The sequence below is a fragment of the Chelonia mydas genome, chromosome 5 (assembly GCF_015237465.2).
Source record: "Chelonia mydas isolate rCheMyd1 chromosome 5, rCheMyd1.pri.v2, whole genome shotgun sequence".
Taxonomy (NCBI): Eukaryota; Metazoa; Chordata; order Testudines; family Cheloniidae; genus Chelonia; species Chelonia mydas.
In genome coordinates, this window is record NC_051245.2 from 59,739,439 (window position 1) to 59,761,888 (window position 22,450).

Below are 22,450 nucleotides of genomic sequence, written 5' to 3' on the forward strand. Positions count from 1 at the left end.
AGTTTGTAGATGACACTAAACTGGGAGAAGTGATAGATACACTGGAGAGTAGGGATAGGATACAGAGGGACCTAGACAAATTAAAGGATTGGACCAAAAGAAGTCTGATGAAGTTCAACAAGAACAAGTGCAGACTCCTGCACTTAGGATGGGAGAATCCCATGCACTGCTACAGGCTGGGGACCAACTGGCTAGGCTGCAGTTCTGCAGAAAAGGACCTAGGGGTTACATTGGATGAGAAGCTGGATATGAGTCAACAGTGTGCCCTTGTTGCCAAGAAGGCTAACGGCATTTTGGGCTGTATAAGTAGGAGCATTGCCAGCAGATCGTGGGACGTGATCATTCCCCTCTATTCGGCATTGGTGAGGCCTCATCTGGAGTACTGTGTCCAGTTTTGGGCCCCACACTACAAGAAGGATGTGGAAAAATTGGAAAGAGTCCAGTGGAGGGCAACAAAAATGATTAGGGGTCTGGAACACATGACTTATGAGGAGAGACTGGGCGAACTGGGATTATTTAGTCTGCAGAAGAGAAGAATGAGGGGGGATTTGATAGCTGCTTTCAACTACCTGAAGGGTGTTCCAAAGAGGATGGATCTAGACTGTTCTCAGTGGTAGCAGATGACAGAACGAGGAGTAATGGTCTCAAGTTGCAGTGGGGGAGGGTTAGGAAAGTGCATGTTAGGAAAAACTTTTTCTCTAGGAGGGTGGTGAAGCACTGGAATGGGTTACCTAGGGAGATGGTGGAATCTCCTTCTTTAGAGATTTTTAAGGTCAGGCTTGACAAAGCCCTGGCTGGGATGATTTAGTTGGGGATTGGTCCTGCTTTGAGCAGGGGGTTGGACTAGAGGACCTCCTGAGGTCCCTTTCAACCCTGATATTCTATGATTCTAACCTATATAGAACAGAATTCAGTCTCCTCCTTTACTGTTTCTTCTTTAGTTTCTTCACATTGTATCTATTAAATGACCCAGTATGGCCATTGTTATGTTCTTATGTTATGTACTTAGCAAAGAAGGGGGTCTGTATGGTGGAGGCATTGGTTCGCTTTGTTATAGTCAAACTTGGCATGAGGGATCAAAGACAGCCAATCATCTCAATCATTTAGAAAGCAACACTGGTACTGTTCTAGCCCCCTGGCTGCTCAGTGCTCATGCCCACCACTGTGACTATTCTTGTGTTTCCTTGTTCCTGCTGCCCCTGTCTTGCACATATCTTTGCCTCAGCCCTGTCCCTGCCTGAGATCTCCCCCTTGCCTTACCCTGCTTGGTCCTGGTGATTCCAATTTTGACTCTTGGCTCTGGGCTCTCATTCCAGCTTGACTCTCAGCTCTGAGTCCCAGTGTCTGACCTCCAGCCTGATCCTTCGCTCCGGCTTCTGACTACTCCCGTCAGCTCTGACACTAGGCCCTGATTTCCAATGCTCGGTTCTTGACACACACTCCAATCTGTAGGCCAAATCACCCAAATCCTGGTTGCCTGACAGAAACCTTCAGGACTTTTGGCTTTAGTTGCTTTTAGGAAAGTATAAGGGAAATCAAAATTGTGTCTATAAGCAAAAAGAGAATGCAAAGGAACTAGAACAAACTTGAAGAAGCATCCTTTTCCCTGGGAAAAATGTCTCCTTTATTAAAAGTGAGTCTTATTATGTAGGTTGAGATTTTCTGCATTTGGATGCCTAACTTTGGACATTTAATTTTAATGGAAAATGTGTGTCTACATCTCCTGGATTGCTTTGAAAATCTCAACATAAATGACAAGGCCCACTTTACTGAAGCCAATGTTTCTGGCAGGAAAATGGAATGAAAATCTCACCTGTCTTTACAGTTTTATGATCAGAGCCTGTGCAGCCGGATTTCAGGAGGGCTTTGAGTTTATGGCACACGCTTTCAGATATTTTGAAGAATTTAATTAATGTGGCAAAGTGCTTTAGAAATATAGCATATGGAGTTCTTCAGTTTATATTCATTTTTCCAAAAGCATGACCAAACACAGATTGTCATTTCTATTTCAAACCAGCCAGACCAAAAAGATTAATATCAGTGACAATAATTTATGATAAATGAATTACCAAAATCTTTGTCACTTCAAAATCCCATAATAGCTCCAGAATCTGGTAAACCACTTTCTCAGATCTCACAGGTTCTATAGTACCCTTTTGACAAATATCGGCATTATTAATCCCACAAACCGATGGACTGGAGAAAGAAAGAAATACAACTCTTATAAAATGTGGAGGAAATCTGAAAGATGATGCAAAATATCAGCATCAAATGCTCCCATATTTGATATTTGCATAAAGAGAAGTATCCCACAGGTGCTAATGGGTTTTCCCTATTCAAACTGAACCAGTCAGTGGAATACGGCACTGCCTGAGGAGGGCAGAATGAAAGAGTCTAATGTTCTGTCTTGTAATGGAGCTGAAGGCCTCAAGCTTCTTGCAGGATCAGGCCCTTCATGAGGGATTTAAAACAGCAATCCTGATAGAAGAGGGAAATAGATTTTCTTTGTGTGTTATAATGCTGAGTCATGGTTTGTTCTTTTGCATCTGTACAGCCATCTACTCAGTATGGTTCTAGGGTGCAATACACATAATTAGTAATGGCAGAATAATACTGATATGGTTCAGGAGTGAGCTGTACATTTCACCTTTCTCTGGCTCCCAATGGTCACTTCTTTCAAGTGACAGGCCTACATTTGCACTTCACCTAGGGTGGAATCCCACATTTCACCCCACTTTTAGACTGGATCATCAGGCTTCAGCACCCCAGTTTACCAACCCTTAGTACTTTGACAATACCAGCTGGCTTTGATACATGCCATTTACATCTCTCCAGGAGCTTTGACCAGTTTGAGAATGCAGCTTGTTCAAAACAAAGTGTTATTTATCCACAGAACATAAGCAGAGAAAAAAGGAGTTATCACAACAAAAGCATAAACACACATTGTCTTATCTAAACGTAGCATCTGCTCCTCCCTTCATTTTTCTGGGGATCAAGGTCCAGCCTGCTTTTCTGCAGACTGTCTCCCCTGTCTCATCAGAGGCTCATTTTTAACTGCTTCCAGACTCTGTTTTAGAGTTCCCACACAAAAATGTCTTGGGATTCAAGCTGGGGTCTTTCATACCACCTTCCCTTCCCCTGCAGAACCTGTCAGGTCCCAGTTCCATATTAGGGGAGATAAACTTAAAATTATCACCTCAGTTGTATGTTTGACTATCAGTAGTCAGGACTGTCTCTGGTCATTAAGCTTTTGGTTCCAATAATCCCAGGTTAACCAAAACTAATTTAACTTTTTGTTACCTGTTAGCCAGCAACTCAACCACCAAGTGCAGAGATATATACATAGCATCCATAAAATTACTACAGATCTTTCACATTCCTCAGATACCATAGTGCAACAGCTACCCATTATAAAATAAATAATAATAGCTCTTACATAGTGCATTCCATCCAAAGTGTTTACAAAAGAAGTTAGGAACATTATCCCACACTTTACAGCTAGGAAAACTGAGACAGAGCAGGAAAGTGACTCATCCTAGGCGTCCCAGTAGCAGAGCAGAGAATAGAATAAATATTTCCCCATATAGTTCAAGTCTTAGTTAAAAGATATCTGTAACATGTATTGCTTTCAATCCATCTCTGACTCCTAGTGGGATGGGGACAGAATGGAAATCTCAGTGTAAAAAAATATGAAACGGAAAAAGAGCTGTCATAAATATAAAGGGAAGGGTAACCACATTTCTGTATACAGAACTATAAAATCCCTCCTGGCCAGAGGCAAAACCCTTTCACCTGTAAAGGGTTAAGAAGCTAGGATAACCTTGCTGGCACCTGACCAAAATAACCAATGAGGAGACGAGTTACTTTCAAAGCTGGGGGGGCGGAAACAAAGGGTCTGTCTGTCTGTGTGATGCTTTTGCCAGGACCAGATCAGGAATGCTCCTTAGAACTTCTGTTAAATTAGTAAGTAATCTAGCTAGAAATGCGTTAGATTTCCTTTTGTTAAATGGCTGGTAAAATAGGTTGTGCTGAATGGAATGTATATTCCTGTTTTTGTGTCTTTTTGTAACTTAAGGGTTTGCCTAGAGGGATTCTCTATGTTTTGAATCTGATTATCCTGTAAGGTATTTACCATCCTGATTTTACAGAGGTGATTCTTTTACTTTTCTTTAATTAAAATCCTTCTTTTAAGATCCTGATTGCTTTTTCATTGTTCTTAAGATCCAAGGGTTTGGGTCTGTGTTCACCTATGCAAATTGGTGAAGATTTTTATCAAGCCTTCCCCAGGAAAGGGGGTGTAGGGCTTGGGGGGATATTTTGGGGGGAAGACGTCTCCACCTGGTCTCTTTCCCTGTTCTTTGTTTAACATGCTTGGTGGTGGCAGCATAGGGTTCAAGGACAAGGCAAAGTTTGTACCTTGAGGAAGTTTTTAACCTAAGCTGGTAAGAATAAGGTTAGAGGGTCTTTCATGTACCCTAGAGTTCAGAGTGGGGAAGGAACCTTGACAAGAGCCTTGGGTTTTCAATTTGGCATATTGAGGAATTTCCATCAGACTCTTGGCAAATGACTAGATAGGTCATCAGAAAGATAGATAAATGAAATAATAAAGCTCCAAATATCAAATAATTAATGTCTAACCAGCAAGCTCTCTGAGATTTAGTGAGTGGAACTCTAAATCTTTCTCTAGTCTGACAGCTAATATGTCAACAGGCTTTATTAGAGTTTCATTTTCATATAATTAACAGGAGCCACTTTCTTTGTTAAACAAGATGATGTGTGGGAAACAGCAATGTATTTATAAAACTAAGTAAGATTTTAAATAAGTCTGACCTACAGTGCAGGATTCTCAATCAGCCTTCTGTGACTTTGGTTCAGCAGCCACTGATAAAGCACAGCATACACAATCTCAAGAAGTCAGTTTGATATTTAAAGTTTACAGAGCACTGACTGACAATAAATGTTTACTTCCAGTGCTGTTTCATGGCTGGCAATGGTTGTGTTTATTTTTAAATCCTAATTGCACAGCTAAATGTAAAATAGCTTTTGGTAGAAACAGCCTAGGAGCCAGAATATCTTTATAGTCCCTATGGTTGTAAAATTTGTTGTGGATTACCCTTAGGCACACATCAATCAGTAAACTGTCATCTTTGCATTTTCTATATTGACGAGCAGGACAGTTGAACTTTCTTCAAGTTATTTTTATATCAGGACATTTATTTATAGCAATCTAAAAGCAAAGATCACAATAAGGGAAAATGCATCTGATGTCTTTCCAGATTACTATCTGGGTATTTTTCTTTATTATTAAATTACAGTTTTCAGCTTAAATCATGTTATAGGGTACTGTGCCTATGCCATTGTGGTTAAATTAAGAGACACATAATACAAGTGGTCTTTTGGATGAGATGTATATCCAGGGTTCTGACCCACTTGCAGTAATTAAAGATCCCATGGGACTTTTTACAAGAATAAGAGTGTCTTGACCAATTCCAGACTGGGCCTATCTATGAGTCCATTTCAAAAGGATATGATATTCTTCCTCCCTTCCAGCTTTAGACAACTGCATAGTTTTGCTGCATGCTCCTAAATATCTGGTTCATTCCACCCCAGAGATGGTTGCATTTCAGTGTGTGTGTGTGTTTGTGTGAAATGATTCCTCTGGCCACAGTCCTGTGTTCCCACATCCACAAGCAGCTGGGCCCTGAATCGCAGTAGAATTAGCACAGTTCTTCTGTGCAGGGTAATCAGGTAGGTGGCAAGCCTGAGAAAGGTGGCCAGGCTGCAATCATTGTAGACCCTAGAGCTGTGTTCTGTGGGGATCAGGACACCATCTGCAGCAGCATCAAGACGGTTTTGTGTCTGTGTGTGTGAATAGACAGAGGTATAATTTATACACACACAAATATCTTCCATCTCTGTGCAAAGCCCAAGTCCTAATTCTTTGTGTGGGAGCTCTTCACAGGCCAGGGAATGGAATCTTCCTCACAGGTGACTCTAAAGCAGCTGCATGTGTGGAGATTAGTAGTGGACCCACATAGCTGCTCAGATACCATGATGATGGACCCAGCATAAGAACCTTGAGGGAACAATGACATCAAGACAATTATGCAATATGGTCCCCGTTTTTCACTATGACAGTAAGTGAGAATTGTAAACAAGCCAGGCCTTTAAAATGAATAAACTTCTCGTACATGAAGAGGTCACTAGAGAAGCAGACCTCTGATATCAGAATCTGTCCACAGTAAGGTAAATGAAGCCTTGATCCAAGGCCAAGTTTTATTTGGATTGATTTTCTTTATTGACAAAGGTAAGCTAACAAAAGAGACATTAACCAGAACAAGTACAAATTGTGCAAGTCCAGAACAGCTACCAGTTCTGACCACACTATGCATTATGGAACAGTTCTGCATTAAAACTACATTGTTTCATTGTTCTGTTGGGCTTTATGCAACTGTGTGAGTAAAGTTAAGATGAAGTATTGAATGACTCATGGGACTGGTTAGGGGACATAAGGGGGTTTGCTTCCAGGTTCCCAGTTCAAACCCAGTCAACATCAGTAAATTACTAGAAATGTTTTCCATTTGAAGGCTGTTAGGGGGTCTTATGTGAAAAGAGTTCGGGATCTCAGTCCAGTTTCCAATGGAAAAGTGTCAGCATTAACCAAACACGCACCATCACAATTGACATCAATTAGCACCCTACAGAGGGCGTAAGGGCTGAACTACCCTCTCAAAGGAAGAGACTGTCACTCCAGGTGAGGGCTGAGGCATAATGACAGGACAGAGAGAGATAGCTTGCACAGCTACTGCCCAGACTGTACTTGTTCTGCAGATAAACAGCAGACTCTAGTCTTCAGGGCTGTCAGACTGGTATTTTTTAAAAATAAGAACATTGTGATACGGTGTTTGAAGGGCCGGCTGCCTAGCAGTTAGCATACCTGACTTCCAGCCCAAGGTTTCTCTGACCGGACAGCAGGGGTGCCTAGTTCCTGACCTTAGGCTGGGAACGTTCTGGCCTTCACCTGAATCTGGGCCTCAGCCCTTAGGGGGGATGTAGCAGTGAGACCCCAGCCCTCCCTCTCTACCATGTCCTAGCCCAGGGCCCCGTGGGAAGCAATGCCAGAAGGATCCTCTGAATGGAAAATTCAAGTCCACTGCCCTGGGCTACTTCCTACCTATGTCCCTTCAGTTTGCGGCATAGCCCCTATCGTCCAAACAGTCTGTAGTGGCTCAACTTGAGAAGCGCCCCCTCGTAGAGCTCCTGCTGCATCCTGCCACAGCCTCAAGTCCTCTCGGCAGGGTGGATGTAAGCCCCACAAGGTCTTGAAAGTCAAAATAGTAAAGTTCACTCACTGCTGGATGCTCCCCAATCTCCTCAACAGTCTCTCCCGGTCAAGAGTGCTTCTCTATTAGCAGCTGTCCTGTCTGTCAGGCTTGTAGTGATGGCTCCCCTCCAGTAGAGAGGCAGGACTATCTTCAGCCTCTTCACCAGTCAGCCCTAAACTGAGCCAGCTTCTCTCCTTTTCTTCCCCCTCCAGGCCTGCCATTGGCCTATTTGGGCCCATAGGCTCTCTTTAACCTCTTTTCTGCTGGTGAGAGGTTTCTCTGATCCATCACACACATTTACAAGAAAAATATGAAATTGTGCCATGCCTTGTATTTCTGTAACCTGCTCAGTTAGGGATGTTCCCCTTGGTCTTAATTTGACACTAAATGAAGGTATAATTATAAAACTTTATTAAATATTTCTATTATTTGTATTATAGCAGCACCTAGGAGCCCAAGTCACGGACCATGACCCCATTGTGCAAGACATTATGCATCCTTTGAGCCCTATACACAGTCTATACCATCCCCTATATCACAGTCTTCTCACTTTTCATGGAAAGCCTTATCTTCTAACCAAACAGAAGTTTTGCGATTGCCTTCAGTGGAAGTAGGACTGGGCACCCGGAGAAGATGTACTATGTTTGTCCAAGGTCCACATATGTCTTATTTTGCTAGAGTGTGATTTGTGTGTCCATGGGCATTCATGAGACTAACTCCTCCGTTTTCACACACCTGCACCTGCAAAAGGCTTTGTCTTGTGAAGGTATTCTTATGGTTTGCATTGAATGGGTGGATGGGATATACAATTATTAATGTTATTCATTATTTGTATTACAGTAGCATCTTAGAGGCCTCAGTTAAGAATCTGAACCGGGTGTGCTACAAGCTTGTGACAATCCCGGTCCAGACATCCCCAAGGAGAACAAGGGATTTAAACCCCAAAGAATAAGGAGTTGAATCGACTGATTGTATAGAATGTTATTGTGCTATAAAAACATGTTGAATAAGGTCTTTTATGAAAGCTTGTAATGTTCTAAACTTTAATAATTGGAGGATTTGTATACAGACTATGGTTATGATTTTATGTATTTGTGTATATAGAGAACTGTGCTCATAAAGCTTTGACTGCACCTCACAGTAGGACTGTGAATGATCAGACAGGTAGAGACACCTCCCAAGCCAGTTGTTTACATGAAACCACTTCAAGTACCCACCCATTGTCCAGCCCAAGAAAGGACAGCCATGGCCCGCTAAAGTTAATGGAAAGACAGACATTCCAGCTCTCAAATCAAGAGGGGTTTTCCACACTTTGAATAACATGAGTCACCAGGGACCAAGAGGGGGGGAAACAAAAGGAAAAAAAGCCTTTAAAAAACAGACTTGTGTCTGTGATTTGACATCCAGAAACTGAGGGACAGTCACTTGGCAGACTCTGTACATGAACTGCTGGATCTTCCCTATGGCTAAAGGGTATGCTGGGAAACTGTTCAAAGGCAATAGGTAACTTGTATTAGAAAAGAGATTTTTATCTCATACGAAAGCATAAAGTCTGAGGTTGTGTCCATAATCTGTATGTTTGCTTTCCCTTCCTATTTCATCTCTGAATCTCTGACTTTTCTATTAAATAAACTTTTTGTCTGTTTTTACCCCAGGCAGGTCTCTGTTGTACAAACTGAGTGGAGTGTGTCCCCCAAAGTGAAGTGGTGACTGTCGGGTTGGTTTCACACACTGGGGGGTGATGAACCAGAGGGGGAACACTCAGGGTGTGTGATAGTTAAGAACTTGAGAAGGACAGATTTAGGGAGACTCGGGACTGAAGGGCTGTTGGTTTCACCCTGCAAGGAGTAACTAAGCTGGTAAGACCTTGGGTGAGACCTTGTGCTTGTGGGGTGGCTATTGGTGTCAAGGAATTAAATCAGAGCTGCACAGAACAAAGGGCCCTAAGATTACTGGACTGGCAGTGACAGAAAATCTTATTGGTCTAGGTGATCCCCAAAGCATCACAGTGCTGTACAAACTGATAAAATAAGACCGTCTAGGCTCCACAGAGCTCAAAGAAATCTTTCTGAACAAAGGGAGTTGCATGTCACTTTGCGCAATGTAGCTATGTTATTCCCACAATCAATAAGGTGATAAAGGTGATATTTTCTCCTGCAGAACAGGTCTATATCATTATCAGCTTCTCCCCCCATTACACTCTTGTTGCTCTATGACTTTAGGTATTTATGTTCAGTCAATTTATAGAGTTCTGCTAATAGATAGGGCCCTACCAAATTCACGGTCCATTTTGGTCAATTGCACGGCCATAGGATTTTAACAATGGTAAATTTCATGATTTCAGCTATTTAAATCTGAAATTTCATGGTGTTGTAATTGTAGGGGTCCTGACCCAAAAAGGAATTGTGGGGGGATCGCAAAGTTATTGTAGTGGAGGTTGCGGTACATCTCTGCCTTCAGAGCTGGGCAGCTAGAGAGCGGTGACTGCTGACTGGGAGCCTGGCTCTGAAGGCAGAGATGCCGCCAGCAGCAGTGCAGAAGTAAGGATGGCATGGTGTGGTAGAATCATAGAAGATTAGGGTTGGAAGAGACCTCAGGAGGTCATCTAGTCCAACCCCCTGCTCAAAGCAGGACCAACACCCACTAAATCATCCCAGCCAGGGCTTTGTCAAGCCGGGCCTTAAAAACCTCTACGGATGGAGATTCCACTACCTCCCTAGGTAACGCATTCCAGTGCTTCACCACCCTCCTAGTGAAATAGTGTTTCCTAATATCCAACCTAGACCTCCCCCACTGCAACTTGAGACCATTGTTCCTTGTTTGGTCATCTGCCACCACTGAGAACAGCCGAGCTCCATTCTCTTTAGAACCCCCCTTCAGGTAGTTGAAGGCTGCTATCAAATCTCCCCTCACTTTTCTCTTCTGTAGACTAAATAACCCCAGTTCCCTCAGCCTCTTCTCGTAAGTCATGTGCCCCAGCCCCTAATCATTTTTGTTGCCCTTCACTGGATTCTCTCCAATTTGTCCACATCCCTTCTGTAGTGGGGGGACCAAAACTGGACGCAATACTCCATATGTGGCCTCACCAGTGCCGAGTAGAGGGGAATAATCACTTCCCTCGATCTGCTGGCAATGCTCCTACTAATATAGCCCAATATGGTATTGCCACCTTTATTTATGTGCTGCTGCCTGCAGAGCTGGGCCCTCAGTCAGCAGGTGCTACTCTCCTGGCACTTAGCACTGAAGACAGCAGTGCAGAAGTACGGGTTGCACGATATGGTATTGCCACCCTTACTTCTGTGCCGCTGCTGGCAGAGCGCTGCTTTCAGAGCTGGACACCAGCCGCCACTCTCCGGCTACCTAGCTCTGAAGGCAGCGCAGAAGTAAGGGTGGCAATACTGTGACTCCCTTAAAATAACCTTGTGACCTCCCTGCAACTCCTTTTTGGGTCAGGACCCCAATTTGAGAAACACTGGTCTCCCCCATGAAAGCTGTATAGTATAGGGTGAAAGCATACAAAAGACTAGATTTCAGGGGGGAGACCAGATTTCACAGTCCGTGACATGTTTTTCATGGCCGTGAATTTGGTAGGGCCCTACTAATAGATTAATCTGCTTCTTTAAAAGGTTTATCAGCTAGTCACATTACTCCATCATCTAGGCGGATTTACATGAATGATTATTATCATGGAGCTTGTATACTACAGAACGAGGGCAAGAAAAAGGGAAACTGTTATTATTCCAGTACTCTTGATGTCAAATTTTGATCTTACTGTAACTATTGTAATATGAAAGTGTAACATGCAGCATATTTCAAACCTAATGTACACTGGCCAGTCTTCAGCCTCATTCAGACATTACCCTGTATTGTGTTTTTCTGGACAGGAGCCAAGCATTCCTTCCTGCAATTCCCATGATTCCTGGAAACAGAGTGAATCTTCTAGAAAACCGGGTGTCCAGTCAGGAGAGGACCACAGCTGTTCTCTTAGATCAGGCCTTTCGAATCAAAGATGACATTGTTTCTTATCTTCAAGGAAGTAAGGGCCATCAACAGGGGGAGGCAACAGCACGACAACTGCTGGAAAACCACATACAGACTATTACAAGCATAGTTAAGAAGCTCAGCCATGATATAGAGGTAGGTCTGCATTTGTTTTTGGAGCTGGTGGGATTTGTTGCATCTCTAGTTTCCTATGATTTAGTCAGGACCAATATGTTTTTCCAACTATAGAAAGATACTTAATATTGTATAAGCAGCTAATATTAATATATCTTTGCTCTCCCTGGGAGGCCAGCTACCCACTTCTGCCCCAGTTACTGAGCATGGTACAGTTCTCAGAGGATTTTTGGCCTTCTCAAAAGGTTAGATTTTCTCCTGTGGCTAAGATCTGCCTCAGCAGGGACATCAGGGAGCTAATTACAGTTCCCTGATTCCCGTATGCAAGGAGCATTTACAACTGGCCAGATATGGACAGATTCAGGCCCCATTTTGTTTCCAGAGTGGCACAAATGGCCTGGAAAAGGGAAATAATTTGGCCCAAAGACTTTGCTCATGAGAAGTTGGAACATGCTTGGACTTGTTAAAAAACACATGGAGACATAGCATACAGGTTGGCCTGATGAACAAACACACCCATAGTTGTTTAGGGCTTTGTGATGGGGTGAATTTCTAAAGATTGGTATCCAAACCCTTTAGGGATGGATATCTTTCAAGATCAAGTTTTTCATCAGATTTCTAATCTGTCATTATTTCAGCTGGAGCAGGGAACACCCTCTCTCGCCCTATAGGAGTGCTTGCAGTTCCATGTGAAACCAGGAAATGCAGAGGCTTGTGAAAGTAAAAATAAAACAGTTAACAGAGCTTAAGACTGTGGCAGTTAAATGAGAAGACTGAGAATTTTAAACTATTGAACCCTTAAGAAAAGCTAACAATAAAGTTCTCAGTGGCACTCATCAGAAATATGGAGGATTGATAGCAACTCCAAGATTAATTGTACTGAAATTTTCACTTAAAATTCCTCTGTTCCACACTTTAGCACTTGAATTTGGTCTCCAGATTTGCTGCAGCCTAGCTACCCAGCTTCCCAGCACACCAAGACAACAATGCCATGGGGAGACCTTGGTGGTACTGGTGCCTTAACTCAAGGGCACTTGGTTCCTTTAGTGCCACTGCCTCAGCAGTCCTGCACCCCAGGCAGCTGTGCTGGAGGAAGCAAGTGTGTCTCTGCACCAGGGCACTAGAATTTGAAGGTTTCCCTGGCATTGCTACCTCATCTCCGTGGAGCAATAAAGCAACGGAGGCCTTTGATAGGCCCTTCAAGCCTTGGTGCAGAGCTCCCTCACAACCCAGGCCACCTGGATAGCACCCATCCCTCCATCCAGGCATCTACAAACAAACCACTCATCTTCCATCCCGTATGCTGACTGACCCACCTTCATTTCCCCTGGTGCACCATCAAAATTGTGCTGAGACAATCCCTTCCCCAAAGAGCTTACACTTTATTTGTTCTGTTTATAAAGTGCCTAGCAAAAGGGGGGACCTGGTCCATAATGGGGGCTGGTAGGTGCTCCCACAATACAAACATTATTAATTATTATAAGGAGCTGGGGTGAGCATACATATGCTTAAAATCTTCATAAATTATAGCCTTAAAAAAAAAGGTATACAAATCAAGTAATTTACCCTCCACCCCCAAAATCTGAGTACTTTAAAATTGTTATAATCTTGGGGTATTCTGGAATTCATTTTTTTAACTCCACCACAAAATGTAATAGTTACTATTAATTCAGATCTTAGCAAAGGCAACTGATAGGAAGAATTTAAGTTGACAAACTGTGTTCCCAGAACCATCCTGACATTTTGATGACATCATTAACGATGCTCAGCAAAAGAAGTAACCACAATACAGTCATCAAACAGTTCTGGCTGGTGTTGCATAAGAAACAGCAGGACAAATGCAATCAGTGTTTGTCAGATGGAAAACAACAAAACCATTAGTGAAAGAAACGCTTAAAAATGATTGAACACTGACTTTGACCAGCATTGAACAGCTTTCACAGGTGCAGTTATTTGAATATATTTCACTTCCCCAAGGTTGGCAAGTTGTGGGAATTTAATACTGTTTGGAGTCCAGGGAATTAGATGAAGAACTAGAGTAGTGATTTCTCTCAATAAATAGGATATTGGTGCTTTCCATCTTAATAAACGAAAGAGAGATACTGCTTTTGTCAACCAAAGAGCAGGTGTCTTTCATCCAACATTTCATCTTTGTGAGTTTATCACACCACATTTGCCTTGTTAGGCATACTACAAATGAATCATTTGAGCTGTGCTAATGCACTTGATCTTTTGAGAATAACATTTTTCTACCAAAGAACAAAAATAAATGTATAGTCAGGGCTCACTGTTTCAGATGCATGCCTCGTGCATTGTCACTAGAGCTGTGAAGACAGAATGAAAAGATTGTCATTACATTTTGCTCTCCTAATTTCCCAGCCCCCTCAGTTCTCCCATGCGCCATCTCTCTCGGGCCAATGCTAGAATGCCTGCTTCTGCTGCAGAGACGGTAAAGAACTGATGTAGCGGCCACTTACGTTAGGGGTATTTCCTGGTGGAAGTAGGGCCCTGATGCCTGCCCTATGACCGCTTTGCACCAATCTAAGTGGTATAAAAAGAGCCACAGGGCAACGATAAAGCAGGCCTATAATTTTTTCTGACTGTTTGACAGTGCATTAAAACAAGTCAAAAAAATTTCTGTTATCTCTCAGAAATACATGGGATGAGCTCAGACGTCAGGGATTCAGAACAAGGGCCATGTGTCTTTCATCTACATCACTTCAACAATGCAACCAAAGTCAGCTCAATATCTGCAATGCATCACAAAAGCTGCCTTCAAAACTTTTGCTAAGTTCTGTGTAACAAAGATAAAACTGTACCCAGCTTCACTAATAATTTTACTGATTCAGAAATGTTGCATTAAGCACTGTGTGTTTGAAGAAGCTCCAGGAACTTGACAACAGGCAAATCTCAAATTACTCTGATTTTACATAGAATGCTTTACTCAGCTCTAATCAATGGATAGCTTGAAAAGTCTGCTACAGTGTTTGCACAGTATGGGAGTTTTCAATGTATGTGTCCTCTCTCCTGCTTAAATTGGAACTCATCCTAAAATGTTTACTCAACTCTGTTAGTTACATCAGACAGACAGCATCAGAGGTGGGGCTGGTAGCACAGTTTCATGTTGAGGTTGCCTGCCAGCTCCCATTAGATGACCCTGTTTTCAGTTACTTATAACTTTGCCAAACCTTATCTGTTCAAGCTCAAATTTCCCATGCTGGGTGTGTGCCTCAGCTTCATATACATATATATACATACACACACACACAAAACTTCAGCCAAAATGGAATAGCCACTTCTCAGAACAAGGCTAATGAAAAATATGTTGTTTTTCCCATGTTAAAATTACAGAGCTGTGCTTTGGATGTATTAACTGCTATATAATGCTAAGTCTCTGGGAAAAAAAGTCAGGTCCTAGACATCTCATTGACTCATAGATTGTAAGGCACAAAGAGACCATCATGATCATTTAGTCTGTCCTCCTGCATATCGTAGGCCACAGAACTTCACCCACCCATTCCTGTAATAGGCCGATAACTTCTGGCTGAGTTACTGAAGTCCTCAAATCTTCATTTAAAGACTTGAGGTTTCAAACCATCCACCATTTACTCTAGGTCAAACCAGCAAGAGACCCTTGTCCTATCCTTCAGAGGAAGGCTAAAAAAACTCAGCGTCTCTGCCAATCTGACTTGGGGAAAATTCCTTTTCAACCTCAGATATGGCAATCAATTAGACCATGAGCATGTGGGTGAGATCCATCAGCCCAACACCTGGGAAAGAATTCTTGGTAGTAACTCAGAGCCCTCCCCATCTAGTGTCCCATCTTGTAGTAATTGGAGATACTTGCTAAAAGCAATTGCACATGGGCTATATGTCATTGTCAGCTCTCTCTTCATACCATCCCCTCCAAAAACGTATCAAGCTCAGTACTGAAACAAATTAGGATTTTTTTTTTTGCCCCCACTACTTCCCTTGGAACTTCACTTTTCTGATGGTTAGAAACCTTTGTCTAATTTCATGCCTAAACTTCTTGATGGCCATTTTATATACATTTGCTCTTGTGCCAACATTTGCCCTTAACTTAAATAATTCCTCTCCCTCCCCTGGTGTTTATCCTCTCATGTATTTATAGAGAGTAATCATAACTCCTCTCAGCCTTCATTTTGTTAGGCTTGACAAGCCAAGCTCCTTAAGTCTCCTCTCATAAGGTAGGTTCCCCATTCCTCTGATCATCCAAGTAGCCTTTCTCTGCACCTGTTCCAGTTTGAATTAATCTTTCTTTAACAAGGGAGACCAGAATTGCACACAATATTCCAAATGAAGACTCACCAATGCCTTGTATAATGATAACAACACTTCCCTGTCTCTACTGGAAATACCTCATCTGATGCATCCAAGGATTGCATTGGTCTTTTTCATGGTTGCATTATATTGGCTGCTCTTAATCATCCTGTGATTGACCAAAACACCCAGGTCTTTCTCCTCCTTTTGTAGCTTCCAACTGATACATCTCCATTTTATAGGAAAAATTCTTGTTAGTCCCTAAGTGCATGATCTTTCACTTTGCATTGTTAAATTTCACTCCATTTCTATTACTCCAGTTTTCAAGGTCGTTCAAATCTTCTTGTATGATACATCCCAACTTTGTGTCACCCACAAATTTTAATAGCGCATTCTCACTTTTTGTGCCTAGGTCATTAGTGAAAATGTTAAGGAAGATTGGTCCCAGCACCAGTCCCTGAGGAACTCCATTGGTAACCTCTGTAACCAAAAGCATCCCTGTATTCACACTGCACACACCATTGTAATAGTCTTAGTACTAAATATGCTTTGGGAGGTATCATTTGAAAACTGATAACTTGCTGGTCAATAATATTGTGGTAAAATATGTGTAGCAAAATTATATGTGAAGTTATTAATTCCCCCATATAATGTTGCTAGCACATGTTCAGACCCACACAGTCTTGACTAGCCAAAAGTTGTTAAACAGTTCTATCCTAAATAAAGGAATGTGTTTTTACTTCGGTTTACATATAAGCAGTGTACAGGGTCCTTGAGGCAGCAGGAGGGGAAATTACAGGAAACTAGGCAAATCTGTATTTCAGCATACACAGGTAGAAGAAAGAGCATGGAGCCAACTTCACCACCAGATTCCACATCACCGTCTTTATGGTTTGAATAAACTTTGCTTTGAGGGGTAATCCTCAGAAGAGTCCACTTGAAAGGGTGACTGGACTATAAAAGTGAGTATTGGAATCAGGGATTACATAAGCATCTCCCAGATTCCTAGTTTAAAGCTCTTTCAATCAGTTGTGCCAACCTCCATCCCAGAAGTCTATTTCCCTCCCTGCTCAGGTGGAGTCTACCCCATGAGAACAGTCCTCTGTCCGTGAATGCTTCCCAGCGGTCGAACATCCCCAAACCTTCCTTACAGCACCACTGCCTAAGCCATTGTAATCTTGTCTCATCTTCATTGTCCTCTTCTAGGGACAGGTAGAATTCCACTGAAGATCACCTGAGCTCCCATTTCTTTTAAGTGTCTTTCTTGGCCTGGTGTAGTCTTCCTTGATGCGCCTCAGCAAAAATCTAGCAGTATCATTTGTTTCCACGTGAAGGACAATCAATGGATTCCTTCCTTCTCCCATTAGGATTCTCTTCAGCCTCAGGTCCATATCCCATCCCTTAGATTCCAAAATGTTGAGCACCCAAAATAAGTAGATTTTTTTACCTTAATCTTTCTGTGCCTTAGTCATCCATCTGTAAAATGGGAGTAATACCACACCCTTACCTCACAGAATGGTTTTTAAAATAAATTAGTGTTTGAGAAGCACTCAGACGTTATAATGATGAGCGCCTTTGAAAAGCACATGAGACAATTAATAACTCTGTCTTCAGAGTAGGGTTTGAATAGAATAGAGTAATTAAGGTATGTGCCCACTGTAGCGGGGTAGTCACCCCGCTCCGGCCCTGAAGGGGTTAAAACAGCCCTGAGAGAGGGCTGCCCTGGGGAGCCAATAGTAAAAGCAGCCCTGGAGATGGCTGCGGCTGGGGGAAGAGGAGTTCAGAACAGCTGGGAGAAGCTGAGTGAGTAGATGACCACAGCTGTGGCCAGCTCAATCGGGGAGGGGAGGGGAGGGGGGCAGCTGACCCTTATGAGAGGGCTGTGGGCCAGAAGCAGAGGAGTCTCACTCTATCCCTGGAGTGGGAAGGGCTAGCTGCCTGGGAGCAAGGTACCTGAGGCAGAGCAGTGCTGGGTAAGGGGAGCTCCAGCCTAGAAAACCCCCAGGCTGCAGGCCTTGTTAAAGGCCTACAGAAGGTACTGGGGCTGTAGAGGTGCAGCTTGGGGATAGGCAAAGGCAGCCGGTCCTATCCCCTTGTCAATGATGAGTGGCCGTTACAGACTGCAGTCTGCCCCAGTGAAAGGGGGCTAGATGATGACTGGCAGTAGCCACTGAGTCAAGGTGGGTTTGGAGGTTCCCGTTAGAGGGGAGACCCAGATTGTGGGTTACTGCTAAGGGCAGAACCCTGAGGAAAAGGGGCACTGGGGTCTGGGAGAGACATGGGGCTAGCAGCAGGTGAGACACTGGCCTGCAGAGGGTGCTCTATATGCTGGAGAGCTAATTCCAGATGACCAGCAGGAGGTGCTGCACTGGTGAGTCCTTGCCTTGTTATACCCATAGATTGAACAATGAGGATAAAACAGTTCATGCTGTATGCTTGAATATGGCCTGGGTCCTATGGAAAAAAATAGCATGTGATCATATAATTAAAGACTGACTCATAATGCATATGCACAAAGGGGGCAAATTAAGTTTTAATGGGCAACCTTCATTGGGGATTTCCTGACTTTTGATTGCTTGACTTTGCAACCTTAATGTTCTTGCAATGTAGCTTTTATTCATGTAATTTAGATAGACACTATAAAGGAGTACAGCTGTGCTGTAGAAATTGAAATGAAAACTTTGAGAACTCCTTCTTTAAAGGATGTTTTGGCTAAGCTTTGAAATATTAATAAATGAAGTAGTTAAACTAAACAAGCTCATAGGATGTGACCTATGAATTTATAGGTTTTGGAGAAACAAATAAGAACAAGAGATAATGTTGCAACAGGAACTACTTTTGCTGTTCAAAGTTTGGACCATAAATACCTACATGGATTTGGAGACTTGCGTGGAAGGGTGGCCAGGTAAGTAAAACATAGTGGGCCTGATTCTCATTTACACTGCTCTAGGTGGGTAAAGGGGCCTTAACGTGGGTATAAGAACAGCCATACTGGTTCAGACCAAAGGTCCATCTAGCCCAGTAGCCTGTCTTCATTTCCTCTGGGGCACCTGGCATTGGCCACTGTCTGAACAGAACAGGTAATCCTCAAGTGATCCATTCCCAGCTTCTGGCAAACAGAGGCTAGGGACACCATCTCTGCCCATCCTGGCTAATAGCCATTGATAGCCCTATCCTCCATGAACTTATCCAGTTCTTTTTTGAACCCTGTTATAGTCTTAACCTATGGAACTCCTTGCCAGAGGATGTTGTGAAGGCCAACTGTGCATTGTGTGAAGAAATATTTCCTTTTGTTTTTAAACCTGCTGCCTATTAATTTTATTTGGTGACCTCTAGTTTCTGTGTTATGAGAAGGAGTAAATAACACTTCCTTGTTTACTTTCTCCACACCAGTCATGATTTTATAGACCTCTATCATATCCCCCCTTAGTCATCTCTTTTCCATGCTGAAAAATCCCATTCTTATTAATTGCTCCTCATATGGCAGCCTTTCCATACCCCTAATTTTTGTTGCCCTTTTCTAAATCTTTTCCAATTCAAACGTATCTTTTTTGAGATGGGGCGACCACATCTGCATGCAGTATTCAAGATGTGGGTGTAATATGGATTTATGTAGAGGCAATATGATATTTTCTGTCTTATTAAATATCCATTTCTTAATGATTCCCAACATTGTTAGCTTTTTTGACTGCCGCTGCACAGAGTGGCTGTTTTCAGACTATCCACAATGACTCAGATCTTTCTTGAGTGGTGACAGCTAATTTAGACCCCATCATTTTATGTCTAGCTGTCTAAATTATGTTTTCCAATGTGCACTACTTTGCATTTATCAACATTGGGCAACAAAATGGCAAATTAAATCACCCAGTTTTGTGAGATCCTTTTGCAGCTCTTCAGTCTGCTTTGGACTTAACTATCTTGAGTAGTTTTGTATCATCTGCAAATTTTGCCACCTCACTGTTTACCCCTTTTTCCAGATCACTTATGAATATCTTGAATAGGACTAGTGCAGTACAGACGTGTGGGAGGCACCACTATTTACCTTTCTCCATAGTGAAAACTGACCATTTATTCCTACCTTTTGTTTCCTATCTTTTAACCAGTTACCAATCCATGAAAGGACCTTCCCTCTTACCCCCATGACAATATACTTTACTTCCTCTTACACTGCCAGAGCAGTGTGAAGTGTTGTTAGTGTACATGAGAATTGAGTTCAATGTATTTGTAAACCTGGTACTGTATTTTACTATGGTGCCAGGCCCACTCAGAAAGCACCCAGACTGTGGACCTGCCCACTCTCCGTCCAGAGGGTATGCCCTCACTCGGCCTCTTTTCTCCCCGCCCCCCCCCCATCCCACCCCAGACTCCACCCACAGCTTGCTCCTCTCTGCCCCTTCCCCACCATGTGAGCAACAGGCAGGACCTCGGGAAGAGGCCAAAGGGAGTGGGGGCCTTGGGGCGGACCACAGGCGGGGCCTCAGGGAGAAGAGGCTGTGCGGAGGTGTGGCGTTGGGGCAGAGCTTGGGCAGAGCAGGAGGTGGGGTCATGGTCCAGTACTAGGGCGAAAAAGATTAATCCGGCCCTGGTAAAATATATAATGCTAATGAATAATAACTACATTTTCCTCAAAAACATAACATTTCAGAGATTATCCTTGATGTGCTGGCTAGATTTCAACTTGAATAATTAAATTTTCCCCCCTGTAAATTCCCCTATAGTTTCAATTATATATGGCATAGAATTCTTCATTTCTCTCCTAAAACTGAGAACAGCAACGCTACTGTATGACAGCTAAGTACCACTGTGTTCCACCCCAGAGATGGATGCATTTTTGTTGTGGCTGCAGGGATAGCTGTAGTCTGTAAAGTGAATTCAGTATTTTGGAATATGTAGATGAGTGTTGTGCTGGGGAAATTTTCAGGGTGCTAGGGAAAGATAGACTTCTTCACCTCAGGCTAGGCTGTAGCAAATATTGCCCAGATAACTTGCATCTAATAAAGAGTTGGCTGAGGAGCTCTCTGGTCCACTGATCTTCATTTTTACTAAATCTGGAATAGTGAGGGAATTCCAGAAGACAGAAGGGTGCCAGTATTGTATCAATATTAAAAAGGGTAAGCAGAATGTCCATCTGGTTAGTCTCATATCAGTGACGGTCAAAAGAAAGGAAAAGCAGATATGCTAGTCAACTGATAAAGGATTAAAAAATAGTAGGAATATAATTAATGTTAGTCAATATAGCTTTATGGTAAACAGGTCTTGTCAAACCTGATTTCTCTTCTGAGATTACAGGTTTGGTTGATGAAGGCAACCCTGTAGATGTAATAGACTTAGTCTTTTGTAAGGTGTTTGGCTTAGTACAGCACAACATTCTGATTTAAAAAATACAATACACTATCCAATAGCTATAGAGCACATAATGAATGCATTGAGAACTGTCTAGTGCACAGATCTCAAAGTAAGGGAATCCTCATTGAATGGGGTGTCTCTAGTGGGGTTCTGCAGAAATTGGTACTAGTCCTGACTCTATTCCACATTTTTATCAATGATCTGGAAGTAAACACAAAATCACTGCTAATAAAACTTGCAGATGGCGCACAGATTGGCAGGTTGATAAATAACCATTTCAGTGTGGTCTGGATTGCTTGGTAATGTAGACTTATGTAAACTGCATTGGGCTGCACATTTTTATCTCGAACAATGAATGCAGGCCATGCCTACAGGATGAGCAAGCTGTATTGTGGAAAGTGACTGTGAAAAGGATTTAAGGGTCACAGTGGACAGGCTATTAAACATGTGTTCCTAGAGCAATGCTGTGTCAAGAAGAACTAATGTGATTCTTGGCTATGTAGACAGGGAAGTAGTGAGTACAAGTTAAGGAAGTAATTTTACCTGTGTATTTGGCATTGGTGAGACCAGGAATACTGGAGTCAACACTTTAAAAAGACCTTTTGAAAAATTGGAGAGGGCCCAGAAAAGAGCCACAAATGATTCAAGGTCTGCAGAAAATCTCTTGCAGTGACACTTAAAGATCTCAGTCTGCTTAGCTTATCAAAAAAAGTTTGAGAGGTGACTTGATCAGTGTGTAAATACTTTCACAAGGAGAACATACTGGTCCTAAAGGGCTCCTTACTCTAGTGGAGAAAGGCCTAACAAGATCCAATCCCTGGAAGCTGAAGCTAGACAAATGTAAGGTAGGTACAAAATTTTAACAATGAAGGTGATTAACTACTGGAACAAACTACCAAAGAAGTGATGGAGTCTCCAGCTCTTGATGTCTTCATATCAAGACTGGCTGCTTTTCTGGAAGTCATGCATTAATCAAACTCAAATTACTGGGCTCAATACAGGGACAACTAGGTGAAATTTAATGGCTTGTGGGGTTGTCCATGACTTTTATGTGACATATTACAGGGTGGGTCCTTAATTTTGTGGGTTTTTTGTTTTCAGTGTTACAAGGGTGTAGTCTTGGAAAAAAAACATTTAAAATGTGTTCCATAAACTGGGGATGAGACTAGGTGACCTAATGGCCCCTTCTAGTTTTAAACTCTAATAATCTACTGTACTTCTAGGGCTGTAGCTTCTCCCAGGGAAGAATCATACCCCTTCCAGAAGGGGAATGGTCACAAGATTAATTGTATAGGGATGGATCCACTAGTCATCCTCCAGGCCTGACAGCAAATGTGTCCCAATTAGCTCCAAGGAGCTCTGTATTCCATGCATCTGCAATC

General features: G+C 42.6%; 1 protein-coding gene across 3 annotated transcripts in view; it reads left to right on the forward strand.

Moving 5' to 3' along the window:
• Positions 1 to 22,450, forward strand: part of FAM81B (family with sequence similarity 81 member B) — a 59,304-nt gene that overhangs the window by 11,787 nt on the left and 25,067 nt on the right. For 2 of the 3 annotated variants that reach the window (XM_043546889.1, XM_043546890.1), the window contains 2 exons: positions 11,210 to 11,462; positions 18,509 to 18,627. In XM_043546889.1, coding sequence (XP_043402824.1) covers positions 11,210 to 11,462; positions 18,509 to 18,627 — 372 coding nt within the window. Of the gene's footprint in view, positions 1 to 3,905; positions 3,964 to 11,209; positions 11,463 to 18,508; positions 18,628 to 22,450 lie in introns of those variants that run through there. The other variant, XM_043546891.1, reaches the window with a different exon arrangement.